Genomic DNA, 23,774 nt, shown 5'->3' with positions numbered 1-23,774 from the left:
AGTATAAAGTGAAGGAGAAATGCTATAATTTTATCAGGAGCCAGATATATCCAAGGATAACATTGAAACAGGAACTGGCACTAAGTTAAAAAAAGCCAAAAGCCCCAAAGTGATCCATTTACTAGACAACTCAGCTTTGGTTTTCAGAATGTCACTTTTAGATATGACTATGAACACAATCTGTTTATTTTAAAACAGATTTACATTCTGTTTAATATCCTTTGAGAAACACAGTCTTCCTTGGAAGACTTTATTGGTGCTATCTGATTGGACCAGCAAATCTAATCACAGATGATCTTGTAGAAATTACATGTAAGAAGCTGCTAGTATTTTGACTGTTTGACATGTTAAACAACAAAATGGTGACAGCAGTAATAGAAAAGACAGAGTTAAAGAAAAATACAATATTAAAAAGCAAAACCACATCTGAATCAAATGTGTGCCCTAGATCTGCTTCCAGCAGGTGGAGCTTTTAGTTTAAATTATGAGCAAAGAAAAGATATTGCTGAATATAGTTCAGTGGGGGAAGAGACACTGTGGAACATAATATATTCTTCTACCTATTTTAATTTCTCAGCTGCATCATCTAAAGCTGCCATTAAATTCAGCTGATGATTCCTTAGTGGCCTTAACAAAATTAAACCAGGCTCTTAGCATAGGCTTTTATGAAGTAGCTTATAAAATATTTATGTCAAGTAACATGGTAATTTAACAGAATTTGTCAGGTATCTCATGAAAAATTCTTTTATGAACAGCTTAACTAGCTGTAGTTTGAACTAAAACGAGGTTAAGTTTTACATGAGCATTTTAAGCAAAACCACATCCAGTTGGTCTGGTTGAACAAATAATCATAAGACACCAACATTAATGTTTTTACCTCAATGTTATCAGCTATTTCTCTTCCTTCCAAGGCTTCCTTCAGTTCTTCAATCTTCTTTTCCCGATCTTCTATGATTCCTGTGCTTTCTTCTTTTGCAGCCAGAACAATATTATACTTGTACTACAAAAAGCATTCAATCAGATTTTAAATATTTTAGAAAAACATGTTAACAGGTAAAGTTGGCAAACAGAAGCCAAATAAATGTACATCACAAATATTTTGATAAAAATTAAATTTAGAAATTAGTGACAATGACTAAAACAGAATGATATATTTTACTTGTTAAATTATACAAACTGTTTGTAGAGGTTAGTTGTCAGAATGATATAAAAAGATTATTAACCTGAATTAGCCACTACAATACATATTACCCACTAAAACCATTATTAAAGAGATAGCCATATTTAGAAATCTGTCTCATCAACATTTTTCTTCTATAGAACCTTTGGCATTCACAGTTCACACATATTATGTAAAGCATTCTGTTGGTTGCTCTATCTATTTTCGAACCAGACCCATTTTAATAAAGCAGAGGCATCATATTTATTCATAGTTATTCAAATACACAGTTTTAGTTCTTTATACTTGTTTTCAGATGTAGAACATAGTAATACCAGCAACATAAAAATTCACTCCATCAAAAATGAATTTACAATTCAGCTTCAATTGCTGAGGTCTTAAATTGCCAATTTCTGAGAAAATCTAAATGTGACTGTCAGCTGAGTGGAGTTTACAGTATGTGAATAGGTCCCTTTAGAGACACAGCTTTTTACCCACCACGTGGAGAGGGTTCACTTTTTGAGACAGCCTTAGGCTTAAAATGTTCAGAAGATTTCAACATGTCAAAACAAAGAAGTTTCCTTCCAAAACACTGCAGCAAGTTATACTGTCTGAGACCTGTGATTAGACATGCCATTGCATCCCATTCTAAAGAACAATACCATGTCCTTCAAAATGACAGAACTTACATTTATATCCTCGAGCTCTCTTGTCAGCCCATCTATGGACTCAGTTTTATGATTAATTGAAGACCTCAGCTCCTGGATCTGTCTCATCAAGTCAGTTACAACTTCCTGCAACATAAAAAAATTAATCCTGATAAAATACATATAAAATCCATATAATGTATAATTGGACTTTTTTATATATAACTTGTCAATCCGAAACTTTAAATCAATCAGGTGAAAATGAGTCCTCAAACTGCACATATAAAAAATAAACAGAAAATTCATTGCTAAATCACTAGCTTTTGTTCTAAGCACTTAAAGAAAGAGCCAAATAACCTGCAGTGTTCATTAGAAGAGAAGACTGGCCTGCTGATTTAGTCTTAATAATGCTTTACTAATAGGAGAACAGAACTACTATAATTTAAGGGTGGTTTGTAATGGAAAAAGGCACATTCAAGAAACACCACTGCACTGATTCTGACCTTATGCATGTCAGATTTTTGGGTTTATGATGGAAAAAGCAATACTTACCATTCCATCATGCCAGGCAGTAAACACACTGTGTGATTTCTCATGGCTGTTTTATAGACAGCACATATGCTTGCAGTAGGGGAACTCAGCTTTCATACTACAACAGTCTTTACATAAAGAAGTGCTTTGATTTCACTTATAATGTGACACACAGTCACATTCTTATAACACCTTTCTTACCTTTTCCATCTGCCCATTACAACAGAGCCCTGACTGGAAGGCTCTGTTAATCATCTGGGGAATTATGCATTGTTTAGGCATTGAATGTTTTGTCCAGTAGACAGTTTTTTTCCTACCTCCCTACAAACTCCGTGCTAGGAAAAAATAGGATTTATTTTACTTGGTAATTGGCTAAAATAGCCAGGATTGCCTAAAAGCACAAAATTACTAACAGCACAGGCTCTGGTCTTTCATCTCTACTACAGAACACAGTTACCCACAAGAGTGTGTATCAGTAACAGAAATAAGCCCAAACCTTATCTGTATCATTTGTTTTCTTCAAAGAAGCAATAGTCTCTTCAGCAGCAGCCAGCTCCTGTTCCAACATTTTCAGTTTTGCTTCCTAGAGGAAATAATACTTGTGAAAGAATGTCTTCACTACCTTTGTTGTATTTTATAGAGTACCAAGTCATGAAAAAAAAAAAAAAAAGGAAGTAAGTTGTTAAACTTACCTAAAAAATTAACCAGTAGCTTAACAAAACAATATGTAGCCTGAGCGCTCTACATTTATTTTGCTGGTAATCAAGCTAACAGTCTGTACACCAATAAAATTGTTCTTAATGCCCAAGGAAAGCCACAAACACACAATTCACACATTCAAAATCTACTGTTGTACCTGCTGCTCACACTGTGTCTCCAATTCTGAAAATGGTTTCTCCACCTGTCCTTTTTCAGGTATTTTCAACAGCTCCCTGGTAAAAATAAAAACATGCTTTGACTATATTTCTCACTAGAAATATAATCAAACTTTAAAAAGAACAAAGTGATATGAGTTTATTTTATTTGCACTTCATTTTTTTAAGTTCTTCAGTTATCACCTTCTCAGTGCTATAAAAAAGTCTAATACCTTAGTTACTAGCCTTACACTGCTACCAGTGGCAGAATTTTATCTTTGACATGAAAAACTATACAATAAAATTACTTTAAATAAAAATGAATTGCTGTTCTGATTTAGATGAAATAAAAAACCCATCTGGAGAAAAACACCTCTACAAATGGGATCCCCATCTGAATACAACATATAGCACCAATGAGGTCAGATGAAAATATACCCCACTGCTAATTAAAACTTACTTTGAATTGTTTTCTTTGTCTTCTTGTAATTGTAATGTTAGTTTTTCATTATGTTCTTTTTCTGCTTTCAGAAGCTGCAAAAGGTTCTAGAATATCAAAATATATGTTTGCTATAAGAAGTTACAATATAAGGTCTCTAAAGCAATTTAAAACAAAATAAACATCTAAACAAATCCTTAAGATGACTGAAAAAACCTAACCACCCCAGAAAACTTTAATTGGAAACTGGAAGATCTTTAGTTTGTCCTGAAGACGTTCAAAAGTAAACTCTTATTTATATTAAGTAATCAAATCTTTTCACCTGCCATTAGTAATAGTTTCACATAGCTATGATGTTCCTCAATATCCAAGGCTGTGAGGGGAAAATTTGGAATTTTCCATTGTAAATTAATTGCAGGGCATTTTAAAATTCTGTATTTGTTCAAAATACTGAAGTATACAGACTTTAAACCAATAATATTCAATCTGTCAGCATTCTCTTAAACACTAACAAGGAAAATTTATATGAAATTTGCCGAGCAGGCACCACATACCCTGCAGAAACACAGGCAAAATTATTTGCAAAATCCCTTGAGCAACCTTGCTGCTATTTTGCAGTCACTGCAGTCTGACAAGCTTTCAAGGACAGTATCAACTAAATTGCAGCACAGTGATCCACCACAAGCCATAGATCATTTTAACAAGATCACATCCACTAGGAAAATTTTTAAGAAACTGCTTTGTAAAGATAGAATAATTAGGCTAGTCTTGGCTAGCCCTGAGATAAAAGGTCATGTCAGCATTTCAATGTCAAGATTCCCTTCCAAAGAAGCATCTTATTCCTTTAGTAATTAACCCATCTCCCTCAACATTTCCACAGCAATTTCTTCAGCCTAAAAACTTACTATTCATGATGCTACTGGATATTTCTGATGGCCTGTGATTGCAAAAATCTTGCACTAAGTTTGGAAAAAAAATTTGGGTACATCTTCCAAATGAAATCACTAAGAAACCTATTATCAGTGGATGTGTTATCAGTGATACAATAATAGAAATTAGGCAGTCTAGGTTCTATATAATCAAGTCCTTTAAAATCCTTGACTGTCTTACACTCAGCTCAGTTTTCATTGCTTCTGCTTCTTGCTTCCCCTCCTCAAGTTGTTGCTTCAGCTGGTCTGTCTCAAACTTGGCCACCTCCTGCAAATTGTCGTAGTCATCCTGCAGGCTTGCCTTTTCTTCAAGAATCTTTTCATGTTCTAGCCTTCATAAAAAAACCCAGACCAAATAAACTAGTAAGGGTTTGTGTCCTTATAAAAATACTCCAATCAACTGTATTTTAAAATATTCAAATAATATACAGAGGGAAAGAATACTCTCCAAACAGACACAGAATGCACCAATACAATCACAGCATTTAATTTCAGTTCCAGATTCCTGGTCTTACAATGCCTCACTCAAAAAATTACTTCAGCTAAGACATGAGCTGCTATAATACAAAATGGAGTGAAGTTTTCCAGGAATAAAAAACAAACCCAAAACATAAAACCAAAGCACAACAAAACAAACTAAACAAAACAGCAACAAAACCCAACATAACTAAATCACATGAGTAATTAAAAATCATACTGATTATCCTCTCCTGATGATAACTGCAATTATTGCAGACAAGGCAATGAGCTTTTCTGGCTTTGATACTCAAATTTCAGTTATTTTTTGTTAGTTCAGTTATTTCTTTCTGCTTGTAACTTTTAGAGTGGTATCATTATGTCACCTGCTTCATGTGACCAGACTGACAAACTGTCCACTTAACTTTTGGAGAGCAGCAAGTTTATAGATATATCCTATTTAATGAAAAAATTATATAGGAAAGCCAAATTAAGGCAGGCACATTTTGTTTTCTTTCTAATAATTCCAACATGTTGCCTGAAATAGGCATGAAAGAACAGAGCAAAAAAAAAAACAATCAAACAACCAAACACCCTCCCAAACAAACAAACAAGCAAGCAAGCAAAGGACAGACACAAAACAACAACTTTAAAGAAAACATGTGAGGTGTAAGTTCACACACAGGAGCGGATGACTAAATCACTGGATGCATCCAGAAGGGATGACAAGGCATTGTACCAAACTGCCAACATACCTGACACTGTCTAGCTGGAACTGGACATCCATATGTCTACCAGAAAGCTGACTTATTTCTTTCTCTTGCTTTTCCCTAAAGGCATTATATTCCAGTTTTATATCAGAAAGTTCCTTGTCTGCAGACTGCAGAACAATGCGCAAGTCATGGACTTCACTTGTCAATACTGTCAAAAAACCCCAAAATAATTTACAGGTTATTTGGAAAACTGTGCTAGATATAGGACACATAATGCTACAGAACCTGCTGGGATCACAAAGCTTTGCATGTTTTCAGAGGAATTAATCTCAAAAGTCACACACAAAAAGGCTCCATGAATGGAAAGGGTCAACAAAACACTGACTTTAAAGGTGAATCAAAAGCATTCCAGACAATATCACTGTAATTTCCATAGACAACAGAGGTTTAATCCTTTGTTTTTACTTAATATTTTAATTTAAAATACTGTATCTTGTACCTCCTGCACATTCAAAGACAGAACCATTTTGAATATTGTGTAGTGTGCAAGACTAGGCAAAGATGATATGCAAGTATTAAAAATTGCTTTCTTTATAAGAAAAGAAAAAAAAAATCAAACCAGTATGTCTAACACACCAAATAGTTACTCAGCATGTGCTATTGTTGATTTAAAACAGTAAGACAACTCAAAACTTTTAATGAAATTTTAGTATTACAAAGACTTACAGTCAGCATTGTTTTGACTTTCCTGAAGCTGCTTTTCAAATGATTTTATCTGTTCAAGGAGCTCCTGGCGCTCTTTACTCCAGTCATTCCTTTCAGATGAAAGAAGCTTGAAAAGAAAAGTAAAATTTTTTAAATAGAAGGAAGTGTGGGATTGGGTAGGCCACAAACTGTAACAATAATATAACGATGTACTAAAGCATTTCATCAACTGATTATCAACACATTTTTCTTTAAATTCAGTATTTGGTGACTCTGAAATCCCTTAAAGTCCAAGGACAAAACAACTTATATAACTGAAGACATGACCTTATCTAAAAAGTTCATTTAAAAGGAACCCACAGCTTAGGAGCTGATATCACAGATATCAGAAGTGAGACTGATCTGGAAAGAATACAGGCCTTATTTCCTTTTCTAGGATAAACCAACCCTAGCAATTAAGCAAGACTTGCAAATATCTGACAGGTCGTTCTGACTGAGACGAGTATTTTCAGCATTCCAAAGTTTAAAATCTCCTTGTTGCTATAGCTGTTTTCCAGAAACATGAAGTTTGCCAAACCCAACCACAACAGTGTTTATTTGCTTGTATCTAAGCTCAAGCAGACTTGGATTCACAAGATGTAAAGCAACAAAACCAAACTCAAAACTGCAGTGTTACGTTATATGAACCTTCTCTGCTCACTCCAACTCCAGGGGGTTGGATTAGATGACCTTTAAACGAAACCAAACTATTCCATGATTTTAAATCCTTGTCTTCCTGCACAGCCCTGAGTTATGATGCTATGTAAATTTGTCAAAATGTGAGTAACCTTGCAAGACCTCACCAGACAAAACAGCAGTATGATTGTAGGATAGTTACATGAGCCCTGTATTACATTGTTCTCTCACCTCCTGTATTTGTGCAGAGTGATGCTCCAGTTTATTAATATGCTGCTGGAGTTTCATATTCTTGCTTTCCTCTTCATCCAGCTTTGTCTGCATTGTGCTCAGTTGCTCCTGTGACACAACAGACACTCAAAATTAGAGCACCCATCTTGCACTTTTTTTCACATGCCATATGGCAGTCTGTGCTTATTAAATATAGAAAGTCAACAAGTTTCTATTTTTATGACCTGAACCAACAGAAAACAGAACACTCAGAAAATCATCTGGTATCTTAAGTAGCTGATTTCTCCTATTTCTAACTTAACTGCCAAAACACAAGAAAATCCATCAGTGAATACAAGGACTGAATCCAAAAAACACTTAGCTTTCAGACATATGTTTATCTTGGAAAAATAAGGCTTTAAAAAGAAATTATTCAAAACATACACTGGTTAAACTTCTTACAGGATCTCTGTACTATGGTAAGCATCAAATAGGGGTTTTGGCTGCTGTGCCAAGTTAGCTCCAGCTTCTAGAGAGCAGTTAGCTCCAGCTTCTAGAGAGCAGTTCAGATAAATTTGTAGTGTTCTTTTATGTGACAAAAGACCCTCCCTGCCCACTAGAAAAGATACAAGACAATGTATAATGGTGGACAAGCATTATTTGGCAGGTTTCTTCAAATAATGCAGTATTATATATTAAGCTTGTGTATTGTTACAAATGTAGCTGTCAGCTTATAAAGAGGATTCCTCAGACACAAGTTATCAGGTTTAAATAGAAAAAAGTATGAACATCCTGCAACAAACTACTTATGATATTCAACCTTCGAATCACTTTCAGTATTTTTGTTGTAAATCCTTTTTCAAGTACAATGTATAGAGAACTGTTTAGAGTTATTAAAGTATTAATTAGGGGCTTCAGTTTCCCATGCAAATCAAAATGCACTTGGTGCAGGGGAGGTACCTCATGGCAAAGCCTTCTTTTTTATAAAGTTGCACATACACTTCACTTTTTATTCAGAACATTCACCTGTGCCATTTTGAGCTCCTCAGCAATGGCTTCACATGCTTGTTCACTCATCTCTGGAGGAACTGGCTCTTTTAGAATGTCATCCATTATCTCTTCAGAATGCTGAAAATCTTCAAAATTATAATCTGGGCTTATTCGTGGCACAAGACGAGACCTTAGCTGGTAAGCTCTAGTTGGAGTGGTTATGCTCTGTTACAAAGATTACAAAGCAGTCTTTATTTTAACTGTAAAATGAAATTAAAACTCTGTCTGGTATTGTATTTTTTGAATTCTATAGGCAGAATAATTAAATAAAATACTTAAAGTGGCTAGTTCTGAACTACTATTACTTCTTCAGATTTGTCATCTGTTGACAGTAGCAGCCATTCAGTTAATACTCCAGAACAAAAAGCAGCCTATTTGGTTTATCACGTATGGAGAACATTCCAGAAAACTAGTCAGACTAAGGGATCACACAAATGACAGTCTGTACACTTGCACAACTCAGGAGTAAGTATGTGTGGCCTTAAATAAACTTATTCTCATACCTTAAGGCTTTCTCTGTGTAGCTTATGGAGCTGAGAGACTTCTTGGCGCTTGTGTGCTTTGGTTGCCTCCAGAATGTTTTCAAGATGCTGGTTGGCTTTCTGAAGGGATTGAAGCTCTGATTCCAGTTCCATCTGTTTTTTCCTGTTTAGGAAGTATTTTGCTACTGTCAAAATGACTCCATGAGTAGTATGCCTTCCTATCAGTAAGGATACACTGCAGTATTGCCAATGAGCAAACTGCAGCTGATTTTTTACCCAAACACCAAAATGCATTATTTTGAGAAGAAAAGTCACTACTGCTGTATTAAAAAGTAAAAAATAAGGTATAAAAAATTAAAAAGCTAAGCAGCTTATTTGTGCCTGCATAATGAAGCAAGCAGATGGATAACTAAACATGTCAGAAAAAAAAAATCCATTACATAGTAAGAAATAAGCTGAGAGCTCTGCAGTTCCTTTTATGAGAAAGTGATATCACCCATACCAATATGGTTTTAAGCTTTAAAAATGTTATCCAGTTATATGAGAAGTCTAAACTGGAGCTTGCCAGGATTAAAGAAAATCCTTTAAAGAGTTTTTTTTTTGGAAAGTGCTGCTCTGTTAAGATTATTTTGCCCTCTAAGAGTACTTTAGCTGAAATCCAACAGTTGAGCAGAAATTTAGGAATAATTTTCACTAGGTATTTTGCAGAACTACATGCTTTACTGTGATAGTTGCCATTACTGTCATAATGGTAGGGTTAAAGTCTATGCACAAATGGAAACATACTATTTAATCTCTTGGCAGTTTAATGCAATCATTTTCCCTCATGCTCTTGGCATCTGCAGCAAAACTTGGGGAACAGAGTACAAGTCCTGACTGCAATTGGACAGCAGAAAAATTAACATATGTTGTTTTTATGAAATTGCTATTTTACTCTACTTTTATTCAGTTACAGCATATGTAACCTGTATGTAAAGTTTCAGTCACTCTGAAACTGGAAACAAGTTTAAATTTAGTGACTCCAAAGGCTGAAAAACACATTTCTGTTTGACTGCACTCCACCAAGAAAATGTTGGTAATTGATAATAAAGTGCATACATACTAACAAGAAAGTAAGACATTCACAAAACATGGAACACATAAAATAGAAATCTATTTAATGGGCAGAAAAATAAAGTAATCAATATATAAAAATATAAAAAGATTACTGCAATTAATGATATGGAACAATTGATGGACTGCTGAATTGATAATCTCAGTAGATCATAATACTATTATTTATAAAGTTCATAGGATTTGCTACACAGAAACCTAACAATAAAAATACAGATTTGTACAATTGCCTAAAAGAGCAAAAAAGGATTTAAAGCTACTTTGTAAAAATAGAAGTGGCAAGGCAAAATTGTGCCTGATGCTCTTAGAATGACACTTTAATTTCACTGAAATCAACAGAAAGCAACATTGTTAGGTACAATTAAAATAATTTTTTAAAAAATTATTTTAAAGGTCCCTTTTGCCTTCCAGGTTTGCATTACATTTGTTGGAAATGCTATTTTTCTTCTATCTGCAGTTACAAGATCTGAATTTTTCAGAAATGGGGTTAATCAAGTGAAGTAATGTATTATTCACATGCATATGAACACTGAAGGTATTAGTGAGGCCATTCCCATTATCTTGTGATGCCCTCTAGGAGAACAATGACAGCAAATTCTTTACTACATTAATAAGGGCAAAGTAGAGCCTTACCTCATGTTTATGGATATAATGGATATAAATGTACTACTGACACCGTGTCTTGGCTCTGATTTGAATTAAACCTTTGTTCCCATAACAAGTCTCAAGATAACAGTTTTATTGCCTTCTTAAAAATCTTTGAAATTGAGATAAAAAATTAACCAACAGGTCATCCATAGTTTTCTCAGGTGCTTGGATTCTACATTTATGTTGACTCAAACTTGCAGACTTAAAGTGATTATATTAAAAACTACTGTTGCACAAAACCAAACCTCCAAATACCCCTCTCATTCTCCCCTATCCCATCAACTCCTACTTCCTGTCAGTGCCTCTACCTGAAATATTTCAATTACTGAGAACATCTGCTCTGCATGGAAATAAAGCCAAACTCTCCCAGTGCTGTTAAGGAGATGACTACCAGAATTAAAGGGTATGTCCATCTCCTGCACGGTGTGAAGCATTTTTCTGCATCCTGCTATCAAGAGTGGCTTTGGAAAAGACAAGGAAACCTGCAGTGCAGATGTACCTTCAGATTTAATGATGGCTGTTCCCTAGTCTGGGAATTAGCAAGTTGCACAGGAACATACCCTGTGTGTGCATACTATTATCCTCAAGCTGGCCCTTTCTTACATGCAAAGAACCAGCCTAGATGGTATTATCAGGATCTGAGTCTTTCAAAAATCAATATGAATAATGACTTAAAACCATTTAATTAGAGATATTTCAATACTGCTTTGTCTCACTTGGTTAGCTCTTTAAATTCTTCATATTCTTGCTTTGAAGATGCCAGTTCAGCTTGGGTCTGCAGCAGATGAGCTTTCAGCCTTTCCACAGATGCCAGTGAGTTGCCTTCCACTGACATGGTGCTGGAATGTAAGCGGTGACCTAAAGAACAAACACAGACCTCTGAAATCACACAGCAGCTCAAATACCTAAAGTTTCACTAGAATCAAAGTGTTTGTCAGCTTTTGAACAGCACAGCAGCAATTTTGTCATTGAGATTGACAAAAATAGGTACTGGCAACAGTTCACATGAAAACCAGTAATAATTAATATTACTGCAGTCTTCATGATAACTAAGGAGCACAAAATGAGATTATAGATGACTTTCACAAGATGCAAATCAAAATTCCCTATTGCTGGGAAGGCCAACATGAATACAATTAAGTAAAATTGTTTTATCACTCTTCAGGTACCACTTTGAGGAAGGCAAAAATACATCAAGACAGACATTTTCAACACTATGCTGCACACAGCAGAAACACAGTAAGCACATTTATCTGGAAAACATTAGCGTATTTTTACCTTTAGTACTTTTCTCTGTGGCTGAAGCTTCCAAAAAAGCTTTTTCTAGCTCTGCAATGGTCTGAGCATCAATTTCTTGGGCCTTTTTAACTGATTGTAAAGAACGAAGCTTTTTATTCTCCTCTCTGAGATTATGGTTCTCCATGGCGTACTTTGCAATTCGTGGGTGTTGTTCCATCTGTGATAATCAATGTTTTATTCAACAGTTTTTATTTTCCAGACAATGCTATAGCTATCTAGCTGTTATCCTACTACCTTTAATAAGGATTAAATTGTAATAGAAAAGGAAAAGAGGTGTTCCCCATAATGGTTAAAACCACTCGGTTTTTCTTTGGTAATTTTCTTACTGCCTTGGAATCCACCCTCAAGACAGTGAGTTTATATCTTATGTGTTTACTCTTTTACTGGTAATAAAGCAGTAAGATGCTTTTCTTGCTGCTCTTGATACCCTTTTCCATTTTAACTTTAAACTTTGGCTTTCTCAACACCATAGTAATGGAATCTTCCTTGCAAGCCATAGTAATGTTTCTGTAGTCAATAAAGGACTGTCCTGAACTTTGTTTCTTTTCCTCCTCCCTTTCCTTTGAAGCTCAATTATGAGCTACAGATTTATGCTACTCTGCCAAGACATTTACTCCTCTTCCCTCCTTGTGTTGGAGGAAATTGTTTTTCAAGAATTTGCCTTCTCTCTTGTGTTTGGTTGTTCTTCAAAACTGCCTCACAAATGACACCACACCCTCTAGACACCTGAATAACCCAAAGCTGTTCTTCAAACAGCTCCAGGACCACATCCCCCTTTATATGACCACCTGGTATGTGTATTAGCTTTCACAACCCACGACATTATTGCCATCCTGCTGTCTTTCCCTTGCAAGTGATGTCACAGAGATTGAGGTCTGCCATCTGAATGAGGATTTGTGATTTGAAGACTTCCCTGAGTTGCTGAAAAGAAACTTGTCCTCTGCCTAACCCAGATCAGGTGGCCTGTGGCAAGCTCCCACCACAACATCACTCTTACTAAACTCTCCTCTTAGGCAAACTCAAACTCTAAACCCAGCCACTGTCTCTTCCATAGGGAAGCCCCATGTGTTTGAGATGCTTCTGCAAGGGAACCCACCACCCATCCTCTGCTTTTCTGCTTGAACTTCCTAAAAAGCCCCTATTCACACATCACAGGACTACAACACGTGCGCTATCTCACAAAAAAAACTGTTCCAGAAAAGAAACAACAAAGACTTTACCTGTTCTCTGAGTATCTGCACTTCTTCCCTCAAGTCACTGAGGAGATCATCTTGCTCTTTTGGCAATAACATTCTACCAGCTTCTTTATGACACCTCTCCAAGCGATCAATATGGTGTTCCCGGAATTTAATGATCATTTTATTGGACTGAACAAATTTTTCCTTCTTGGCACACAGCTCTTCTAGCTGTGCTACTTTTTCTAATAAATTCTTAGAAAGCACATAGACAGATTAGTGAATTTTTAAGGTGCATCTCTTACATATGTATGGCAGGCAGACAAATCATGCAAAATCTCAGTTAACAGTAATTTTGTGAATACACAGACTACCATTTTTAGCAGATTTGTAGACCAACAGCTCGTATCAAGAACTAAAATGACACAAAGTGTTGCAAAAACTGTACTTAGAAACTCCAATATGATCTAGTAGAGTAAGTATTCTGCTAAACCACCTCAGATGCACTGCACTAGAGTGCCTGTTTCAGTTAATTTTCTTTAGGAAAAAATAAAATAAATCAATTTGTCTGTCTCAGTACTATACCATGACCAAAGCACAATAAAATGAGAATGACTGGGACATTTGCTTCAAAAAACGTACTGTTGATTAAAACACTCAAAATTCAGCAAAACAGAAGCTTGCTCTGTTCAATTTTTTTTAAATTAGAAAACCCCAATAAAGCCCGCAGCCCTTAAAATTATATATACTATCAAAGCTACCATATGGCTTGTCAGAATTTGAAAGACAGAATAGAAATATAGAATTACTTCAGTTGGAAAAGTCTTTTAGGATCATCAGATCCAAGCATTAATCCACCACTGACAAGTCCACTACTGAACCATTGTCCTTAAGCACTGTAGGTGTTACCTTAAATGTCATTTGACTAAGTTCCCTTGTAACCAAACCTTGCTATCCTTGGACAGAGTATTTTTATTCAAAATCAAGGGAAATCATTGAGAGAGTCAGCTGCAATATGCTTACTTGCCTCTCACCAGAAAGTACACTGAATGCACTTAGAAATATCAGTCTTTTCTTACCTTCTTTTCACCTTCTGATTTCTCCCAGAACAACATTGCTTCAAGAAAGCTGTTCATGTAATTTATGTTGCTCTTCCCTTTTTCAACAGCATCTGTAGGGGAAGTCAAAGAAACAAATGCAATATTTATTAAAATACCACTTAGACAGGTTTTTCTACATTTATAACATGACAATTGTGTAAATTAAATTCAAATAAATTCTTTAAACAGTGTAATTCTTCCACAAAGATCATGTGCCATATCCAGAGCACACTGTTTAGACAGTCATTCTGAGTCACCTGCAAGTGCTGATAAAGAACACAGCTAATTTACATAATTGTATAATTAACAAAGTTGTTCAAGCATTAAACAGCCTTGCAATGGACTTTAATAAAAGTAAAAGAATCAGTCTGTTAAGCTAAGCATATCTATTAAATGCAAAATCCCTCTGAAATTAATTTGATAACACTAAGCCATTATTAATACAGTTTGTACATATTCAAAGTGGACTGACTGCTTTATGAGAAGGAAGTTTAGGAAAATAAGCTTGAATTCTGTGGACAATTAGTGGTTTAATCTGGAAGGAAAGTGTCCCCACAAGAGATTAAGAGGGTTTAATAATCCACTTAGAAATTAATTCAAAATAGCGTGTCTGAAAGTTCTAATACAGGCAAGTCTACTTATTTATGGAATACTAATCACCATAGTATCTATGTGCATGATAGCTACATTATCATGATTTAATATATTTTAAAATGCCATCATGTTTCTGATTTTGTATTTCTGTGATTGAGTATTGCAAACATAATTTAACTGCACAGAGCAAACACAGCTCTGATATATTAGGTTCTTCTCAAAACTCCTCAGTGTTTAACCATCATCCCTTGTTTTCCCTCTGAACTCTATCATGGGTGTAAACATTGAGCCTTCTGTCAATATTCATATATTTATGAACCACGTTTCAGTGTCCTACCTCATCTCTGACTTGTTTTTACTGGCTGAACTTGTATGCTAACATAGAAGTACTTTTTCCTTGGCAAAACTCAAGCCCAGATGCTTTATATTAGACAAGACTTTCTAACTTCTGTCATAACTTCTCCTGCTGTATCTTCTATTTCTTGGCAAGGTCAGGAAAGAGTTGACTCACAAAAACAGTAAGAGTTACAAGACAAAGTTTACAACCTTGCAATCAAACATTATCAAGCAGCACATTTCAGTGAAAAACATACAGACTGGGAAGCTCTGCTGAGATCTGTATTACAGATAAAATGGCCTAGTGAGAAGCTTATGGAAGATTATCTAAAAACCCTATTTCCACCTTATATTGAAATGAAAATGTCTGTTGAAAGTAAGCATCCCTCTTAGGTTCTTCTGGAAGGGGCAAAAAGGGAAAAGTGGGAAGAAAATCCTGCCCTGAGCTTAAAAAGAATGCAACATTGTGCCTTCCCTCTGACTAAAATGTACAAGGAATAACATGCAGACTTTTGGTTACTTAAAGGATTAGGCAGCAAAGATCTTAAGAAGTGGAAGCATATCTAGGTATCATATAATAAAACCATAGTCCAGTACCCAAACTTATGAGGAAGAAAATAAAACCACGTTAACAATTTCTGCAAGGTAGCAGATAAAAGTACAGGAAACAGAAACCAAAAGCAAAATATGATCCCAGTACATCAGTCTCTACAAAAATACTTATTGTTCAGAAACTTAATGAAGGCCCCCAACCTTCTGGGTTGCAGAAGTAGCAAATTCCCCCTCACCTCCAACTCTTACCTTGTGATACAGAAATACTGCACACAGATGGCACTGAAGTAAGTTTAGCAAGCTGCTCTTTCAACTTCTTGACCTCAGCTTGCAGCTGGTTCACATTTCCTTGTGTATCTTCATTTACTACAGCCTTTTATAAATAGGAGAAAATTAGGAAAAGGTATAAATAAAAATCTTACATGATAACAGAAAACTCAAAGAATGCAAACCACTAAAATTACTGAGAACTCCTTCCATCTTAGAAAAGGAAGAATTCCTTGAAAAAGCAAAGTTCCATTCGCTGAGAAATCAGCAAGTTTCACTTCAGGTGGAATTAGATGTTAAAAAATGTAATGTTTTTGCAGAATTTTGTCTGGACCTTTTTTCACCAACAAAGCAGTATACATCAGAGACAGTTTCAGCTAAATGACAGCATGCTTTTAAACATCCACTCATGAAAAGTTACATTTTGGGCACTAGAATGAATATAGAACAAGTGAACAGAAGCAACATTGAATCAGAACTTTTTTTGTCAATTTGCATTTTTATAGATTTACTTTTTCCTTTCTAATGAAGTGCTCTGAGAGCAAGCAATGAATAAGAGCTGTGTGCAGCCATTACTTACTGTCCAGCTGTTGTCCTTTATTCCTAACCAAGAGCAAACAAGCCCTTTTCAAAAACACTTTGTCTTTAAAAAAAACACAAAGCAAATTAATGTTTTCAAATAAGCTAAATCAAATTAAATTAGTGAAAGCACAGGAGTACTTGAGAGAATCTACCTTGCTTGTAGATGTGTAACTTAAATGACAAGTGTCTGTTGCTACAATAAAGACATTAAATAACTTTCTTACCTTGTTTTTAATCAACTTTGCCCTTTGAGCAAAATTAAGAGTGGACAGTGTTTCACCAAAACACTTGGATCCTGGGTGAACATTTGCAATTATACACGTTTTTGCATTGCCACCAAGAGAATCCTATTAAAAACATGGAAGTTAGTTTTATTTACATGTTTTTGGTGACAATAGGAAGCCATCACCTAAAAGATACTGTGTGTAATTTTGAACAAATTGCAGAATTAATTTCCTTTAAGAAATATCCACACAGAAGGTAAGTTTCTCAAATTTTATTTCAGATGTGGGTATAAAGGATGTGACCTTAAATAAAGACTTTATTTAGGGCTTCAAAATCCAGACTATATTGAGATACTTTATTCACCTGAACAGCAGGGAGAGGAAGAAATTCTAAACAACTGCAAAAATAATTTTGGTAATGAGCAGATCAGTGCTAACACTACTTTTCAACATCATCTGTTTGTTGTTCCAACCTATCTTCCTTCTTGTTGCAACTATCAAACAAAATCACAAACCAACAGATTCTTGACCAAAGATGTAAAAGGATACTCTCCCTTTTTACATGCACAGTATTCCTGTGCTGTTAAATAAGTAGCTCTCAAATCTCAGGGGAAGGCAGCATTTATAGCTAAAGACTAAAAGTTTGGTACTACAGAATAGTCCACAAGCCTTGATGGCATTCTCAGTCTGTAGTAACAAAGCTCATGTTTGTGGACTTCTTTGCAGTATAGACACCTCAAAAAAATAACCACCTAAAGTAACAGCTCACAAAGTTGTAATTCTCTTCCTATTTTTTTGTATTTTGGGTTGCATTGGAAGAACATAATTCCTCAGAGTTTCATCAATCTACACAGAACTGGGATGGAACATTTTGCTGTGATCACAATACTGTGTTGTAATACAAATATTGTATCTGTACAAATACTACATTATAATACAAAAATATATTACAGCCATTCATGTACACTTCACAGAATTTTGGTGAGTGCTGACATCCAACAAATCTTTGACTGCATATGTCTTTGTTTTGTGTTCATTTCAAAAAGAGCCTATAAGCTCTCAAGCAGGAGACTAAATTTAACTGATCTTTAACACTCCACCAATCCAAAGCACACATAAGCTAATTCTGGAAATCCCAGCAAATGTATCAACTCATCTCTAAATACTACACTTTGATACTCATTATTTCCCAAATTATAAGGATGCAAATGTGCTTTTTTTTCATTAAAACTTTCAAATATGTAAGTAGGAGCAGCTTACGAGAATAAATAGATTTGTCTTCAGTTAACAGGAATGGATTGATCAGAAATCTGTTTAGGCTAAGAAGATAATTTTCAATCTTTTATCCCAATAGTGAAACAACTTTAATGCACTGGAATTCAGCTTTTAATAGTTAAAAGCCCAATGAGATACATTTTTCTAAAATCCAGAGGATATACATTACCCGAAGCAGAAAGGTGAGCTTGGAATCCCGGTAACAAACGTGTCTCTGTTTGCCATTGCTCACATCAACAAGTGCTGTGATTACTTGTGCCAGGCAGCTTAGGGACCGATTGATGTTGCCTGCTTCCTAAAAAAGAGCAGGGAACAAGAGTGAATGGAGTTGGTGGAAGGAGCAGGACACTGCATCTGAAAGGAGAAAGATGCCACACATCCTACAGAACCAACCTTTAACCTCAGTCCTTCTGTATGGGTGTCCTTCTGTCTCTCTGATCCTGCCAAATCAACCAGGTTGAGCAGGGAGGAGCGAATGTTAACAACCTCATTGTTTTTCTCCATGGATTCCACTGTGATAGTGAAAACTGCATGAGATCTGGAGGATTCTCTGTTCATGGAGGTGGATGCCACACGACGGTTTCTCCAGCCCATGGTTAATACCTAAGCATGAAAAAGACATCACAATTTTAGCTGTGTCAGACTGTACTTCACATACAAGTGACATAAGCAGCCATAGGCACAATTCCATGCAATAGATTTTAAAAATCTCAAGGACAAGGACTTTTTTTACTGTTTTCCAATATAAGTATTTTAAAAGCAAAAATGATATAGCTACAGTCAAGCTTAGTAGCAGAACTTGTTATAATATTAATTTATTTTCTCCAAAAGTGCCACTGCTGTTTGAAAGCGGTACACACAAGAATAATTAAAAAAAATTAAAGTCACACAATACTATCTGTATGTGTATCATTCATGGAGAAATGAACCTGACAATTCTGGAACATATGGAGCCCACCTAGCCACAGAAAATTACATTTCCTGCTAGAGATGTGTAGGGCAAGCATTGGGGAAAGATTACTGTATTTGCCATTCAGGTATTCCAAACCTTTTTGATTTCTTACAGGTATGGGATAGTCAGGAAGCATTGACTTAAACAGCTTTTTTACACTGTGTTTTGAAGTAGGGAGAAAGGGGGGGAGAAAGCATTACAGACAAAAATAAGCAAAAAAACGCGCTTTAATCCAAGAGGAATATTTACCATGTAAGATTTAAGATGAATAGTCCAGCATTAAAAAGTGCCAAAAAATACCTGGTATGCTTCAGCAGCAGATGACACCACCTGTTCAACAGCACCATCAACAAAGACTCCCTTCTTGATGTGTTCTCTGAGAAAGAGTCCAGCTGAAGCAGAATCTAGCAAGTCAAATATCTGTTCATTGTAGATTTCAATAAATGAGCATTTGCAGAGAAAACTCTTTCCACTGCCAGCCTGAAAAACACAGTAATTTACATTATAAACAGATTGGTTTTATGAAGTCTGTCATTGTATGGCAGCAAGTCTCTTTTCACATGTACCTAAAGCTATTAGATTGCATATATATTCTGCTCAATATACATTCCTGGTGCCCAGGTGACAACCAACATCCAGAAACCTAGATGCATTTCTAGACTCAAAATATGGACACACTTGTGTCTGAAGAAACTGTACTATAATTTGGTAGAATACTAGATGCAAGCATTTCTCATGAATACATTTCAGGCAATAATCTTGGTAACTTAATGGCTGCACACCCAGTTTACCAACCCAAGCTCATCTTTACTGTGAGACATTACTGCAATAGTAATTATAAAATAAATGTACCTTTTCCTTTTCCCGCTCAATCAGAAAAAATAAGTATTCAAAGCTTCGTGGAATTACACCTCTCAGACTGTGAGTGAAATTATCAGAATCAGATGGTCCTAAAGAGATTTTTTAAATTAAAAAAATAATTAATTATTAGTACTCAAGAGTAGTGGCTGACAGGAGGAATACATCTCAAGACAAAAAAAAAAAAAAAAAAAAAAACCAAAAAAAAAAAACCACTGAAAGACTAATCTCTCATGCACTTACCCATCATAGTAAAGGTTTTTCCTGACCCAGTCTGGCCACTAACAAAAAGAAAGAAAAAAAAGTGAGATTAAACTTTATTCTGAATTTTTCATTCATCTTCATCTTTTAAGAAGTCAAAGCTTAAAACAAGCAAACGAAAAAATTTCTAAACTGAAGATAAGGATAGAGAAGCAAGCTGAGAAATCAGTCAGCTAAAAAGGTATAAAAACAGATTAGCAAATTTTACCAAGAAATCCCATTAGATAAATTCCATTTTGTCTCCCCTACCACCCACCATTTCCTTCCTCCCTGTTGGAAAGGGCAGTTAGCATTAAAATGAAGGCTTTCAAATATGTACATAAAAATAATTTTTGGGTCAATCTTTAGAGTTTTATGTCACTCAGGATATATTTGGATATAAGGATATATCTCACTTGAAAGTACTTTTTTCTTTTAGAGTTTTTAATTTCTAATGTAGTTATTAATCATTCTAGAGAAACTTCATGACAATTTCACTTCAGTTTTCCACATTTGTATATTATAACAAAGTGGACTTCATAGTTTTGCAAAAGCTGTGCTACACTAAAAACACCCCAGGTAAGGTTTTGATTAGATTAGCCCTTTAAGTCAGCATTTTCTGACCAAAGTGCTTCCTCAGTTTTCAAAATGAAAAAAAATATTAAGTTAATATAATGATAGTCATACTACTAGTCATGGATATATTTCTACCTTAAAAATATTCTAAGAGTTAAAATTATCACTCATGAGTTTTCCCACAGGCAGCCAAGAGTCACTGAAGAGTTGAGCTGACCAAATGTGAAATTAAAAAAAATTTAATTCCATTTAATTCCATTTTACCATGGACTGAAAACCACTAACTTTCTCTTCCCACTTTTCAAGTAAATAATAGTAAAACTGAAATGAGTTTACATTGTCATTATTAGCCTTAAGTGTTAAAAGCATAACACCTACATACAGATTCCTCCAAAAGAGGGGCAAGGAGTACCATCCAATACCGCAAGAACATTCCTTATGCTGTGCTGCAATAAGGAAGCATTTTTGAAGTTCACTGTAACATCAGGCAGGCTCTGGCTCTTAAAACTCCAACTACTTATTAGCAGGATCTCCTTAAATGTCACCATTGCTATGAAATGACTGTAATTGCTACGAAATCACTTACTATGCAAAGATGGTTCCATTGTAGCCATTCATGCAAGATTCAACAATGTTTTTAGCCACACTTGAGAACACAGACTCCTGGGGACAAGGGAAAGAGAAAGCACTTGGCACCACCTGTTAAAGTAGCTGTTATATCAGTGTTTCCTATGCCATAACTTTATAGTATATAATAGATGCATTCCTTAAGGGCAGACACGCACCATGAGCCCTGGAATTCTCACAGAAGATGATACATCCTAAGTCATTGTGACATATATCACTCTCTCTGAAAAAATTGTATCCCTTGATAAACTCAAAGAGAAATAAAATTCAGCATCATAGTAACAGCTTCCAAGTACATAATAATAATTTTGATCCAGTGGTTTTGATTATGTTACACAGTTTATACCATCGGTAGGCCAGGTGCCAGTGACACTTAGAAAATCTAGCTTTCAACTTTTGCCACTGCACAATGGCACATTCAACAGAGCTGCACAACTTAGCCCCATCTGTATTCACATTTTTCTCTTAGATCTGCAAGAAAAGCCTAGCTACAAATAATAGCCTAGAGAAGGTGACGTTTTTGGGAGGTTTTGTTTTGTTTTTTTAACAGAATTTAAATGGAATTGGGAGTCTTAGCAGAATTAAAATTACGTTCAGAATATCAATCACCAATATTATAGAAATTAAATTGAAGGACTTTCTTTCCAGTATTACTTGTCCCAGGTGGGCATTTAAAAGGCAAAAGTGTAAGAAGGAAATATAGTAAATAGAATAGAAACTCTGAAGTTCCTTAAATACAAATGTGCAGGGCCAAGAGTTGAACTTGATGATCCTTGTGAGTCTCTTCCAACTCAGCATATTCTGTAATTCTGTGAAATCACATCTTAATATCAGCTACTGACTGCCAGTTATTTTTATACATTTGTCTCAATAGGCAGATTTATTTTCTCTCTATGGTGTTATCATAATGTTTACAAACAAAACCTTCAATTTTAATTCAAACTCCAATTAAAGAAATTAACAGCAAAAAAAAAATCACATCAAAACTGTTAGAGAGCAGGATTTAGTGCAGCATTCTGTACTATAACAACATATTTCCATTCTGACCACTGCAAAAAATCAGACCTAATGCACTACGTCTTTAGAAATGCTTAGCATAGTAGCTGCCAAAACTTGGGTGAAAATAGCAGTAGTTAAGAGATTCTGGAAATGCTTACCTGTGTTGTTTCCATATTTGCAACATAATCAAAAGTGAAGATCTTAGGCTCAGGCTTTGAGTGCAGACGGATGGTGTTTGACGAAAGCACAGATAAACACAGGCCATGATCTCCATCTGTTAGTGCAGTGCTGTCTGAAGGGGGGCGCACCCGAACAAAGACTTTGATAGCATCACCTTCAACACTAAATAAATGGTTATGCATTAGGTTACTTCCAAATAGATCAGCTGCCTGATAAAATTAAATGCAACAATCAGATGAAGCATGTGAAGCCTTACAAAGATCCGTCCAAAAATCATGCTACTTTTAGACGAAAACAATAGAGGTAAAAACGTGGCAGATTTAAAAAGCAAAGAACATGCAGTTATATGCAATTCATTGCTGTGGCACCTAGCTTTAGCTCTAAAAGAACACATTGCACAGTGATCACAGGATGCCCTTCTTACTCCTGGAAGCTTTAATGGAATAATGGACCAGAATATGCTACGGTCCAGCAAAAAAGTTGCCAGCATTTTTATTTGGTGCTCACAAGAAGGGGAAAAATAATCAATTCTTGATCAATGAATCAAATAAAGGATAGCAAGTGCCTGCATCTAAAACATCCCTAACCAATTTCATCACATTTATTGGCTTTAATAAATAACTGTGCATGACTTCCATCAAGGCTCTGAAGAGTTCTGCCATAAATAACAATACGCCAATAAAATAGTAAAGAATTAAATTCTTCCATGAAGTGGTAGGAAACTTGGATTTACTTTACTTCATTCTTTTCCAAAGGTTTTAGCAGGAGGGTGTTGTAACTGCTGTTTTTACTATTGGTAACAAGAGAAGAACGGTTCTGAAAGTGGGGAAGGGTCCTCATGAATGAAATGTGCAGTTGGGTAGTGGCAGAGGAAAGGGCTGAGAACATAAGCAGCACCTGAGAAAAATCCAGTATAACATTTTCCCTAAGACACACCAAATTAATTTGCCAAATGTGCTTTCATTATTCCGAGTTGTGGCACAGTTTACACTTGGAAGAGGGCTTTTTGGTTTTTGTTTTAGTTTAGGGCTTCCTCACAGGACTGAAGTCCCTAGTGGGATATTTCTTCATGTAAACTTCAAAATGCAGCTGCAGAATTAGTGGACAAATGAAAATTTATTGCATGGCAGCATTCCAAGAGCAACCCAACATGTCAGTGTAACAGTTTCATTAAGAATACATTTTTTTAAAAGCCTCTAAGGATATTAGGAGAGAAAGGCAGCAATCCTAGGCAGGTAAAGATTGAAAGAAAGAACTTTATTTCACAGTGTTATGCTAGGTTTTGTTTCTGTGCAATGTGATTAATAATATATGGGAACTGGCCAGT

At 35.4% G+C, this 23,774-nt stretch overlaps 1 protein-coding gene across 1 annotated transcript in view; it reads right to left on the bottom strand.

Annotated features, from left to right (window-relative positions):
* The window catches only part of KIF15 (kinesin family member 15), a 33,307-nt gene that overhangs the window by 7,894 nt on the left and 1,639 nt on the right, over nucleotides 1–23,774 (bottom strand). Inside the window, exons 3-26 of the mRNA XM_054273435.1 lie at nucleotides 22,426–22,609; nucleotides 21,228–21,304; nucleotides 20,069–20,106; nucleotides 19,820–19,917; nucleotides 19,268–19,447; nucleotides 18,409–18,618; nucleotides 18,185–18,310; nucleotides 16,741–16,863; nucleotides 15,917–16,040; nucleotides 14,165–14,256; nucleotides 13,131–13,340; nucleotides 11,890–12,067; nucleotides 11,328–11,469; nucleotides 8,872–9,013; nucleotides 8,345–8,533; nucleotides 7,340–7,447; nucleotides 6,455–6,560; nucleotides 5,771–5,936; nucleotides 4,741–4,891; nucleotides 3,652–3,737; nucleotides 3,194–3,269; nucleotides 2,834–2,920; nucleotides 1,849–1,953; nucleotides 878–1,000 (exon numbers count right to left, since the gene is read on the bottom strand). Of these exons, the coding sequence (XP_054129410.1) occupies nucleotides 878–1,000; nucleotides 1,849–1,953; nucleotides 2,834–2,920; nucleotides 3,194–3,269; nucleotides 3,652–3,737; nucleotides 4,741–4,891; nucleotides 5,771–5,936; nucleotides 6,455–6,560; nucleotides 7,340–7,447; nucleotides 8,345–8,533; nucleotides 8,872–9,013; nucleotides 11,328–11,469; nucleotides 11,890–12,067; nucleotides 13,131–13,340; nucleotides 14,165–14,256; nucleotides 15,917–16,040; nucleotides 16,741–16,863; nucleotides 18,185–18,310; nucleotides 18,409–18,618; nucleotides 19,268–19,447; nucleotides 19,820–19,917; nucleotides 20,069–20,106; nucleotides 21,228–21,304; nucleotides 22,426–22,609 (3,121 nt within the window). The remainder of the gene's footprint in view (nucleotides 1–877; nucleotides 1,001–1,848; nucleotides 1,954–2,833; nucleotides 2,921–3,193; nucleotides 3,270–3,651; nucleotides 3,738–4,740; nucleotides 4,892–5,770; nucleotides 5,937–6,454; nucleotides 6,561–7,339; nucleotides 7,448–8,344; nucleotides 8,534–8,871; nucleotides 9,014–11,327; nucleotides 11,470–11,889; nucleotides 12,068–13,130; nucleotides 13,341–14,164; nucleotides 14,257–15,916; nucleotides 16,041–16,740; nucleotides 16,864–18,184; nucleotides 18,311–18,408; nucleotides 18,619–19,267; nucleotides 19,448–19,819; nucleotides 19,918–20,068; nucleotides 20,107–21,227; nucleotides 21,305–22,425; nucleotides 22,610–23,774) is intronic.

The sequence above is a fragment of the Melozone crissalis genome, unplaced genomic scaffold, assembly GCF_028551555.1.
Source record: "Melozone crissalis strain CALT ecotype California unplaced genomic scaffold, PUWL_Pcris_2 ptg000016l_1, whole genome shotgun sequence".
Classification (NCBI taxonomy): Eukaryota; Metazoa; Chordata; class Aves; order Passeriformes; family Passerellidae; genus Melozone; species Melozone crissalis.
The sequence above is the reverse complement of the archived record's forward strand: the minus strand, read 5'-3'. Positions and strand labels throughout refer to the sequence as shown.